This window comes from Larimichthys crocea, chromosome VIII, assembly GCF_000972845.2.
Source record: "Larimichthys crocea isolate SSNF chromosome VIII, L_crocea_2.0, whole genome shotgun sequence".
Lineage (NCBI taxonomy): Eukaryota > Metazoa > Chordata > Actinopteri > Sciaenidae > Larimichthys > Larimichthys crocea.
In genome coordinates, this window is record NC_040018.1 from 25,986,723 (window position 1) to 25,998,844 (window position 12,122).

Below are 12,122 nucleotides of genomic sequence, written 5' to 3' on the forward strand. Positions count from 1 at the left end.
GAGAACTGAAATATAATTTCCTTCATATCCCTGGTGCAAACAAGCAAAAAACATAAACAAGTAAAGAGATATAAAAAAAAAGTGGGGCAAATACAAAAAAATATATAAACAGTATAAATATAGCAGACATAAAAATATATAATAAGTATGAATAGTGTAAACAGTGTGGATATATGGTATTTTTGTATTTCCTGTACCAAAATATATCATTTATCCTATTGTCTTTATAACTGTTGGTCGATTTTATGTATTTCTTAATTAATCTGTGATGGAAATCTGTTGTATAAACAGATAAAAGGGTCAGATAATGATGACTATCAACAAAAACAATTAGTGAGTGAGACTTGATGACAGATGAGATGCTCTGCTCTTAAAATAATCCTAACATATGCACGCTCCAGCCATAAAAGCGGCGTCACATGACGTCCCCTCTCTGCGCTGCTGCAGCCAGTTGTTTACCGGCGCTTCATCAGGACACCGCTGTTGGCTGGCTGTCAAAAAAAACAAAAAAAAAACAACAACCAGGCAGGCTGACTAGTCCAGGTAAGACTGGGGAAAAAAAATGCTCTGGTTAATATATTTCTCTTGAAGCGAGAGAGTGTCTGTGTATTCGCCGAGGATGTTTCTAACAAAGCTTTTACCTGAATTCAGGAATCAAGGCAAGCTAACCGAAGATAGCCGACATCTACCGGAGGTTCACATTCAAAATGAAAAAGCCGGCATCACTCACAATTATGTATTTTTGTGACAGTGCGTGTGTTGTTTCGTTAAAGCGAGGCCATGGTGGATATTTTTTTCGTTTGGGTTAAGGCAGTGATGTAACATTTTGGGTCACACTGTGTACTTTAAAAACGAGCGAAGTCAAAGAATAAGCTAACCCAGCTAGCTGGTGTTTCGGTTTAACGAGTGACCGTGTTAACTGGTGGACAGTTAGCCGTGGTTGTCGTAGTACTACAGCTGGCGAAACAGGAAAATAATACGTAGCTGTCAAACAAGACGCCAAAGACTAATCAGGGGTGTTTGTTTTGACAATGTGACATTAGTGACAGTGAAAAAATAAACAAGAGGTCTGTCAACACCACACACATTCGGCTAACGGTCACCAGTTAACCCGGTAGCTCAGTAAACCGTAACACCGGTTCAAATAACGCCGGCTAATAACGCTTTAAAATAGTTAAAACAGGTACAAAAATGTTATTTTTTTAATAATGATGATTAAGAGCTCATTAAGCCTGTCATTAGACGTACACATGGCTGTGTATTAACATGTTTTTCGACTGCGCGACAGACAAAAATAACACATTTCTATGTTTTCAATGTTATTCTCCGTTTGCCTCGTCGACCCTAAAGCTTGTATGTGACATATTTGGGTTTAGTCCAAACAAATACACTCAACTTGACATATTCAGTAAAAGACTGTTTGTGGAAAAAGGCACAAAAAAATCCATTCCAGTTGTGGCAGACATAAATGTGATTTTATTTTGAAAATCATTAGCGGAAGTCAGGTTAAGTAATGCAGTCTTGCTTGACTCTGGTTATTTTAGGAAGAAAACGCTGTCCCAGGATGCTTTGTGACGTTTTTTTAATCATCATACTTATTATTATATGGCACACAGGCGTTTTCTACTATACATATCAAACATCACATGAGTAGACACACTGATCCCTTGAGAAGAGAAATTGTCTGGGCTGCTTTTAGGTGATCAGAGGTCTGGTGGTAGCAGCAGCAGAGATTACTCATCATCACTCCCCTCCCCCTGTGTGTGTTTTTTTTTTTTGTGTGCCTGTGTCACAGATCTGAAAAAAGTGAAGGAGTTGATGAATAGCTTTCATTCTCAGGAGCGCTTTGTCACGTTCATCTGGTTTAAGCCCATCCTACATCGGGTGTCTGATTACTTAGAGAGTTGTAAACAACTCCTTTAAATGGCTTTCAGCTACAAAAGACAATTATCTACCCTTCTCAGACACAACTGCACACATACAAACACACAGACACAAATTGAGAATGATAAAGCTATAAAATAATGAGTGGGGGCTGCGACTAACAATTATTTTCATTGTCAATTAGTATGCTATTTTCTCCAGTGATCGATTTTATTGTAGGAAAATAGTAGAAAAACGTATCATATAGCCAATATTATGTAATGAAATGCCTTGTTTTATCCAACAGTAAAGATATTTAGTGTATAATGGTAAAAGAGAACCGCAGCACCTGCAGAAACAATCATTTTTACTTGATAAATGACTTGTTACCTGCGAAAAAGTAGGCGCTGATTCATTTTCTCAGCTCTAAATGTGCGATAAATTATTAAACATTGCATCTCTTTCAACCACCAGTCTCCTCCTCAATGTCGACCCTATTCTCAACATTAGAAAATGACTTGCGCTGCATTATACTCAGCTGATCGTTTGTCTTTTAACGTTATCTGGAGCTCTGAACCTGAGAGACAAAGGACGGTCACACGTGTCAAAGGTCTAGGTCTAAGTTCAAAACCAGGACGTCACAGTCACATGAAAAGTTTGACATTTGCAGCCTCAAGACTGGCTGATCTTTTTGTTTTTATAAGTGTATTAAGGAATCTGTGACCTTTAATAACATATCAAAAGTCATTCAAATATAACTTGTTGAATGTTGATGCTGCTTTTGATGTATTTCTGGCTATATATGAAGTTGTACTGTATTGTACATCGCACCTATGTTATGTCTACTTCAGGATTTGCTCAAGGCTCAATGAGTTTTGCATGTTAACAAAGACTCACGCAGCCTACTCTTCTGCAAGCTGCAGAACAGTGTGTACAGTACAGTATGAGACACCCTGTTTGTGATCCGAGTGGGAAAGCGTCTGTTGTTGAGTCATGAGATTGAAGTTGGCAGCGGTATGGTTTGAGTCAACGATTGGTCTGTTGTCCCCAGAAAAACAGGTGGTGCTCTTTGTTTGCGCATGTGGAGCAGATGCCTAATGGTTAATTGAAGCATGCGCCTCACATGCACATGGACACGACACACAAGCGCCAGCCTATTGATAACTGTCCCTTCAGTCTGATGTATAGTTTATTTATTGTCCTGTGAATTACATTCCACACCTACGTTACACACACAGCACAGCCTCTGCTATTTGAACCCGCTCTTCTCTCACCCACATGCCACTGGAGGCAGTTCAAATCACACTCTTCACTAAGTATTGTTGTGCTTATCAGTCAAATTATAACAATACATCTACTAATACAACCCATCACACACACACACAGCTCTTACAAAGTTTAGTGATAATGATGTTTTTAAATATTTTCTTGGCACTCTTATCTTCGTGTGGTGTTTTTGTGTGAGTCACGATGATTTGTTTGTGCTTGTTCTGTGACAGCCGGCGTCTGCTCCGCGGGGCTTTCTTGCTCAGACAGATAAAGGACGTTGCAACAAGAGACGGGGGAGGGGAAAGGGGGGTTGATTACGTTTGCTTGTGGCATAAATTAAGAGAGGGATGAGTTAGTGAAAAGGCTACATGTTTCTGATCCTCTGTTATCGTTTTATGTTACAGAACCTTAAAGTGTTATGCTGCTTTCCCTTTTACTGAAAACAAGATGTTACATTTTCTGGCAGGTTAATAGTTTTATTACAGCATGAACTATTTAGGATAGAATCACCGTCTGCATCATGGTTCATTAAATTAAAGAAAAGTGTTCTGTGTGTTATCTGTTCATGCCAAACCTCTCCATCGTTTTTCTACCTGACCATTTGAAATTGAGCTGTAATTTACTGACTTAGCACATCTGAATCTGTCCGACAGGTTGTTCCAGAGGTTAACAGGAAAGGGACAAGGACCTGCAGCGTCCACAGCTGGTCCTCAGTTCCCCCCTGGTTCAGCCCTGAGACGACGGTACCATGGGCGACCATGAAGAATCCAAAAGGTTGAATGGCAGTGCCAGCAACTCTCCCTCTCTTTTGGAGCCTCCCAAAGAGAGCATGCAGCTTAAGAAGGAGATCTCGCTGCTCAACGGAGTCAGCCTGATCGTAGGAAACATGATCGGCTCTGGCATCTTTGTCTCCCCCAAGGGTGTGCTGATCTACAGTGCTTCTTACGGGCTGTCGCTAGTCATCTGGGTCATCGGGGGGGTGTTCTCTGTGGTGGGGGCCCTCTGTTACGCTGAGCTGGGCACCACTATCACCAAATCAGGGGCGTCTTACGCATACATCCTGGAGTCGTTCGGTGGCTTCATTGCATTCATTCGTCTGTGGACGTCTTTGTTGATTATTGAGCCAACCAGCCAGGCAGTCATTGCTATTACATTTGCAAACTACCTGGTGCAGCCGCTCTTTCCAACCTGTGAACCACCGTATGTAGCATCCAGGCTCATTGCTGCAGCATGTATATGTAAGTACTTCTGAATCAGTTCTTCACTGCAGCTGTTCTTACAGGAGCAGACGCATCTCTAAAACTTTCCTCTCTCCACAGGCTTACTGACATTTATAAACTCTGCCTATGTGAAGTGGGGGACCCGCGTGCAGGACGTTTTCACCTATGCCAAGGTGGCTGCCCTCATCGTCATCATCATCACTGGCATCGTCAAGCTGTTCCAGGGTTAGTGGGGTTATTCTTCAATGCCGTAACTGTTGAAAGTACCCTAGGCTCAAACTTTTGATTGTTTTACACAGTTAAAGGAAAGATCAAGGATATAGATAGGCCCCAACATAGTTTTTTTGTATACTGTTATCACCAACTGTCTTGATAATTAATTAACCATCAAAATAATTCATGCAAAAATGGTAGAAAATCCTGTTCATCTCAAAAAAAGACAGTTTGGATGGACATTTTTCTCTATTTTCTAAAATTGTATTGATCAAATGATTAATAACTTAATCTAGAAAATAAACAGCAGATTAATTGATAATGAAAGTATGTAATTTGCAGCCCTATATGCAAAACAGTTTCCCTGAATGTTCCTTTAATTATTTTGTCTCCGTCTTAGGTTACACAACCAACTTTGAATCAGCCTTCGAGGGATCGTCTACAGATCCTGGTGACATTGCCCTGGCGCTCTACTCTGCCCTCTTCTCCTATTCCGGCTGGGACACCCTCAACTTTGTCACTGAGGAAATCAAAAACCCTGAAAGGTAACGTTTCTTTTTCAGTAGAAAGTCTGCAAGGGAGGACTCTTTGAAGCAGCTTTTCATGATTCATTATCCTGCTTTTCCAGGAACCTGCCTCTGGCAATCGCCATCTCTATGCCCATTGTTACCATCATCTACATCCTCACCAACGTGGCCTACTATGCTGTTCTGGATGTTAGTGCTATACTAGCCAGTGATGCAGTGGCAGTGGTGAGTATACAGGAAAAAAAGGATGACATGGAGACCATACGTATGACCTGAAACAGCACTTATTGAAACGGGTTTCTCTGGTTCAGACATTTGCAGATCACACACTTGGTGTGATGCGTTGGACCATCCCCATTGCTGTGGCTCTGTCCTGTTATGGAGGCCTCAACGCCTCCATTATAGCTGCCTCCAGGTAAAACGCACACCACACACATCACAATCTCATCAGAAATGACCTTTTCTAGTTGGCTGCAAATTACATATGTTCATCTACACCCAAAATTATTATTCCACCCACTTCTTTTGGTACTTAATTCTCTCATATTTTGTCAGATTGAATCGGCTTTTAGTGACCCTAAGCAAGATTTCATTTGTGGCCCCAAAACACTCTTAGTGCAGTTAATAAATTGCACATGCCACAAATTGTTAAAGATCGTGGATCCTGCAGGATTAGTTTGTCCAGAAAACAATGAAACTAGTTGTTATTAAACTAGAAAGTCAGCCGAGAAACCGAAGAGAGAGGAGAAGAAGAGAGGTGCTGTGGTCACACATATTAACTGAATATTTACTGATGACTACACAGGGAGTTTATCTTCTGACAGTTAGAGCAGCTAAATTAAGATATTAACAAGAGGACCTGTCTGATCAATGAGAGTGAAGATAAATACCAAAACATGATGATGATTTGCACACAGAACAATTTAACATACTAGATGGATAGATATGGTTCTACCTCTGGAAAAATATACATAAGAGAAAGACATATTGACTCTTGTACAAGTTATTGCACAAGAGTCAATATGTATCTTGTTGGCGCAGCCATCACAAGAGCTGGAATGCTGGGTTCAGAGCATATTAAAAGACAGACATCTGAGTTTGTTTGACTGGGGAAGACTGCTACACAAGAGCAAAGCCATCAGTCATATATTTGAAGATTTGCTTCACCTGGTGTGCTGGTGTCAGCAGGAGGGCACATTCAAGAGCAATACATTTTGCAACAGTTTAACACCCCCACTTGTTCTAATACTGACAGCAAGATCTAACATGACATACATTTCACTTCACCCCAAACATAAAACACACAAACTTATCCATCCTGACTTTTGTTACAGGCTTAGTCAACACATCAGCTACCATGTCAGCGGTTGGGCAATATTTAATGCAGATTTTCCCACCACTGAGTGCAGATCGAACAAAATGGTATTTGATGTCCACATGTTTACATCTTTGACGCGATACAGGGTTTTTTGACAAGGCAATAGCCCCCTGATTGTCCTCAAAAATTGTCACTGGTGCATATTCACAATCACTGTCCATCCCATTTAACAACTGCACTAGATACATGCTTTCCTGAGCTGTCGCTGCCAGGGCCATGTACTCTGCCTCACATGTGGATAAAGCAACTGTGGGCTGTTTCTTTGACTTCCAGGAAATAACAGGCCCTGTCTCAGACAAACTAAAACAGTACCCAGTTGTACTTCTCCTGTCGTTCTGGTCTTCTGCCCAGTCTGCATCACTATATGCCACAAGTTTGAGATTTACATCACATCTTTTGTAACACAATTCCTGATTTACAGTTCCCTTCAAATATCTCAACACATGTTTCGCTGTTACCCAGTGTTGTTCTTTTGGTTCAGACAGGTATTGTGACAGTTTGCCGACAATCCGACTTAGATCTGGTCTTGTACATATCATGACAATAAAGCAAGCTGCCAACAACTTCACGATACCTCTTTTGACCAACAGGTTGACCCTCATTGTCAAACTTCAGTTTGTTTTCACATGGAGTAAATCTGGGTTTACAGTCAAATCTCTCCAAAATCTTTGTAATGTACCTTTTTTGACTCATTTTTATTTCGCCTCCTTTTTGCACAAAGTCAATACCCAAGAAATGTTTGAGTTCACCAAGGTCTTTCATTTTAAATTTAGCTCCCAACATCTCTTTTATATTTTTTACAGTTTAATTGTCATTAGCAGAAATAATAAGGTCATCAACCCAGATTATTAATATTACCCTCTTATTTATAACCATTTTCACTTAGAAAATCGTGAAGCATTCTGTTCCAATTTCGTCCCGACTGTTTCAGACCATATAATGATCTATTAAGTTTACAGACTAGTTTCTCACCCGTCTTTGCCTTAACTTCAAAACCCTCAGGCTGCTCCATGTGCACTTCACAATCAATAGGAGCATGCAAGTACGCAGTTTTAACATCCATCTGGTGCAGTTCTAAGCCATGCTGCACTGAAAGCTGCATCAGACTGCGCACAGATGTCATACTAGCAGTGGGAGAAAAAGTTTTGTTATAATCAACCCCTGCAACTTGATTATAACCCTTTGCCACATACCTGGCTTTGTATGTTTTTGTCTCATCCGGATTTTCTTTTACTCTATAAACCCATCTTCCCCCCACTGCATGTTTACCTTTTGGCAAAGTGGTTAGGGTAAATGTATCATTTTCTTTCAGAGAATCCATTTCCTCTTTCATAGCATTAACCCACAAATTTTGATGAGCTCATGGCCTCTTTCAGAGTTCGAGGTGCATCTGACATAACCCGATAACAGTAGCAAATATTAGTTAACTCTTGATCATCGTCATCGTCATCGGCAATCTTGCACTCATATGTATATTTTTCAGATGTGTCAAATACAGATGCTTTGTCACTGCCTTCAGCACACAACTTCAGTGTCTGTACTGGCTTTCAATCGACTCCAATGCAAACACGTCTGCTCTGCTCTTCTTACCTACTCCTGCTTAGCTCCCAGCCTTTATTACGGTGTTCATTTTAGGACATCCTCAGATCTCTAACTCAAACAAAAAGGCATCAGAGTCGCCTAAAAGTCACTCAGTCTCAGAAAAACCTTCTTCAGACAAAACGGCCTCATCCTCACACAAAAAGACAAATGATTTTTCATTCTAAATTATTTAGTATTTATTTTGGTCTGTTTATTTAGCCTAAACAGCAACAGTATTGTAGCTATTTTCAGCAATCCATGTGAATTTGCTAGAAGACTAGGAACCAGCTATGACTTTGTGTGTTAAGTTGACTGACGAGACGTGAGGATGAGGCCATTTTGTCTGAAGATGACAAAGGTTTTTCTGAGACTGAGTGATTTTTAGGCGACTCTGATGCCTTTTCGTTTGAGTCTGACACCTGAGTCTGAGATCTGAGGATGTCCTAAAATGAACACTGTACTTTATTCATGCTACTTAAAGTTACTTCTCCATTCAAATTAAAGCCAGCGATTCAGTTTATTGTCAGCTTTTCAACAAACTTTAGAATACTCCATGTTTCATACGTTATTGATATTATTCAACTTTTAAAGGCAGCCATGTAGTTTTAATAGCCAACATTCACATCCACATTTTCTTTAGAAATTTCCTTTTCTAATCATCATTTAGTCTGACTTTCTTTCATTTTTACATGACCCAGTATAAAAGACCACATTTTGCATTGTGTCATGATATTTGTCTTAATTCATGTTTGTTGTTGTTGTTGTTGTTGTTGTTGTTGTTTCCAGGTTATTCTTTGTGGGCTCTCGTGAGGGTCACCTTCCAGACGCTCTGTCCATGATCCATATACAGAGATTCACTCCGATCCCTGCTCTGATCTTCAATGTATGAAAATGGATCAGTTACATGTAAAATACAGCAGTTACAGTAACTATTAAGTGGAGCCTTTAATAGTAGCTAATACAGTGAAGGAGTTCATTGTCTTCAAAACTTTAAACTATATTTAATAGTTGTTGTTTTTTTATCGTATGCTAAACTTAATTTCCATTCTAAAAAATAGAATATGATTTTAGTGTTCATAGAAACTAAAGGTATCTGGTATCTCCTCATTGTTTTCCAGTGTGTCATGTCACTGATCTACCTGACGGTGGAAGATGTCTTCCAACTCATCAACTACTACAGCTTTAGTTACTGGTTCTTCATGGGTCTGTCCATCGCCGGGCAGATCTACCTCCGCTGGAAAGAGCCCGACAGACCCAGACCTCTCAAGGTGAGAACACAGAAACATGCCGTCATCCATTTTCTGCCTCTTATCTGTGCCATGAGTCATCGTACATCACAGACGAAGCAAATCCTGTGCAGAATGGGCATTTGGATGTAATCAATAATCGTTAAGATTGATTATAATGTGTTATATTTACATTAAATAATTAGATCGTAGTGGAAACTGACTGACTTTTAAGTGTCTAACATTGCCACTGTTTCACAATGTGATGATCTGTTTTTCCCATAGTCCCATTGTTACTGTAGAAGATGGACATATTGGCAGTGTTAATTATATTTTTGTTTCCCTCTGTTACATATAAATAAATCAATTTAAATATAGAGCTGATTTGATAACAATGGCATTAAAAACGTTTTGAAAAACAAAACAAAATCAAGTTATTTCCATAGTATTGTTGGCTAAGCTGACAGAACAAACAGAAAAGCCCAAATTTGATAAGTTGAAAAGTAAATGGACTCCATAATTACATCATATTAATTTTGCTGTGCGCTGGGTCTATCCAACAAGATGAATAGACCCATCACACTGCGAGACATACTGATTCTCTTAGAAACCATCAAATGAAATCAAGACTGAACTGAATCAAAGGGATTTCAACTTGAGTATAACAAAATGTGTTTTTGGTGTTTGTGGCTCACAGTCTCTCTCCTGTTGTCTCTTTTTACAGCTAACCTTAGTGTACCCGGTGGTGTTCTGTCTGTGCACCGTTTTCCTGGTGGCAGTTCCTCTCTACAGTGACACCATCAACTCTCTGATTGGCATTGCTATTGCCCTGTCAGGAGTTCCTGTCTACTTCCTGGGTGTTTATCTACCAGAGTCTAAACGCCCGCCTATGATCACCAAGCTACTGCGTAAGTTTACTGCACATCAACAGGCATACTCATGTATAATTTCAACTGTGTCGTTGGTTGCCGTCTCTCTCAACAACATGTTGTTCCTCACTGCAGGTTCTCTGACTTACTTCACCCAGTACAGCTGCTACTGTGTACTGACAGAGTTGGACAAAAGTGAATAACTTCCAATACACTTGAAAACTTTACCCAGCAGTCTCTGCATCCTCACAGCTGACGGCAACCAGAGGACCAGCCAAGGGATTATTATAGTGTACACTGTACTGAAACACTCTGACTTCTGTTTACAACACTGAAAATGCTGCCACATGATGCACACATGATTCACTTAAAAAGCTATCCTGGAACTCAAGGACTTTAATCATGAGGACACAACTTATTGTTACACTCCATATTATGGATATTGTTAGTTTTATTTCTTCGTCACACTATTTAATGACCTCTATTATATAAGATCTGCCTTGTTATTTTTACAGGTAATTGTGTCAAGGCCTATATGTGCCTGTGAGATCTTACAGGTGATGCACATGACCACAAAGACTGAGAGCTGAACTGTGTTCATTTCCTGAATGAGGGGGGAAAAAAAGGGATGGAAATATTTTTGTCTGCTGCTATGTGAAGATTTGGAGTCATCGTCCTAATGGCATTGCCTTTATGTACTTTTGGTGCCATTGTCTGATGTCTGGGTGGGTTATGCATCTTAACTGTTGTTGCTATATGTTGGAATTTTCCATTCAGTGTATTTAAAGTGAAAAATGATCAGCCAGCTTTGAATCATTACAATGTTGGCAGTATACTTATATGCAAATAAATGATGTTTAACTTACTCGATGTCGCCTGCACTCAGAGCTCCAGGCTTATTTGCCAAAAGTCCTGCAGATGATGAGTTTGTTTTGTCTCTTGATCTGTCTGATTGTGGAGGCAGGTATGGACTAGATACTAGAGTAAAAGTGGGTGATTAGCACAATTTGTGTCCCCGTAATCAAAACCAGTATTGGTGCTTTTTACTGATAAAGGCAGCTAATGTATCATCTATGCCATAATTAACAGATGACTACTATTCTGTTCCTGAATATGATCACCAAATAAACTGCCAGACATGAGGTATTTCCTCCTTTTACTACTCTGTTAATTACTTAATGACACGTTTAAACACAAACAAGATTGAATAGAGAAATGTTCATTATGAGCAGCATAAAGAAGAAATGATTCGTGGAATCACAGACAGTCGGATTAAAGAGACAAAATCAGCAAGGAGCTCTGTGTGCACATGACATGTGGTAGTTAGGCTTTGTTTATTTGCATATACTATCCAGATTGTGATGACACAAAGCTGGTGGAAAATATGCAAATTTTCCCATTAACGACTTTTGTGAATGTTTCAGGCCTCTGTCTATATGTAAGGAAGGTATAGCCCTCCCATTCTTTGTTTGATTTAAACTTTCTAGCACTAAATCAGTTAAATTATTTACGGTGTTCACAGTGGTATATCCAAGAGATGTTCAAACCTGGGTCAAAATAGCAATTTAGACATCCACTGCAGTGGTCCTTCTTCATGTCATGTTTGTAATATTTGCACATCTTCTCTTCTTAGATTGCCTCAAGTAAACTATGCTTCAGTCTTCAACTGTATCTCAGAATGAGTTTCTATAAGTATCTATGTGAGGAGGTTTAATTGTTTAAATAGGAACAGTCCAATGTACACACACTGAGCAACTGTATGCCACCCATGTTACAAACATTTGAGTATTTGCCAATAGTTTAGTCTAAATCCAAGAAGCTAATACATTTAGACAGACTGGCTGATTTAGATACAAATTGTTGAAACCTAAATATGTCACTGGTTCTCATACTGGTGGTACGCAGCCCCCTAGTGGCAGATGGAGGAAATTCATAAACACTTTTTTAAAAATGTAACTAATTTAAAAAACTACTAT

General features: G+C 39.6%; 1 protein-coding gene across 1 annotated transcript; it reads left to right on the top strand.

The window, feature by feature from the left end:
- Nucleotides 1-403: 403 nt before the first annotated feature.
- Nucleotides 404-11,812, top strand: slc7a6 (solute carrier family 7 member 6). The gene is made up of 10 exons (XM_010732010.3): nt 404-543; nt 3,786-4,370; nt 4,452-4,577; nt 4,966-5,110; nt 5,194-5,317; nt 5,404-5,507; nt 8,838-8,934; nt 9,170-9,319; nt 10,002-10,185; nt 10,282-11,812. The coding sequence occupies exons 2-10, from the start codon at nt 3,881-3,883 to the stop codon at nt 10,347-10,349; spliced, it is 1,488 nt and encodes a 495-aa protein (XP_010730312.1). The 5' UTR covers nt 404-543; nt 3,786-3,880; the 3' UTR covers nt 10,350-11,812.
- Nucleotides 11,813-12,122: the final 310 nt, after the last annotated feature.

Bases quoted from the DNA above. Each gene is read 5' to 3' on its own strand.
- slc7a6 (XM_010732010.3), top strand. From the start codon at position 3,881: ATGGGCGACCATGAAGAATCCAAAAGGTTGAATGGCAGTGCCAGCAAC. The intron at 4,578-4,965 runs GTTAGTGGGGTT...TCTCCGTCTTAG, and splicing joins CATCGTCAAGCTGTTCCAGG to GTTACACAACCAACTTTGAA. The intron at 5,111-5,193 runs GTAACGTTTCTT...CTGCTTTTCCAG, and splicing joins GAAATCAAAAACCCTGAAAG to GAACCTGCCTCTGGCAATCG.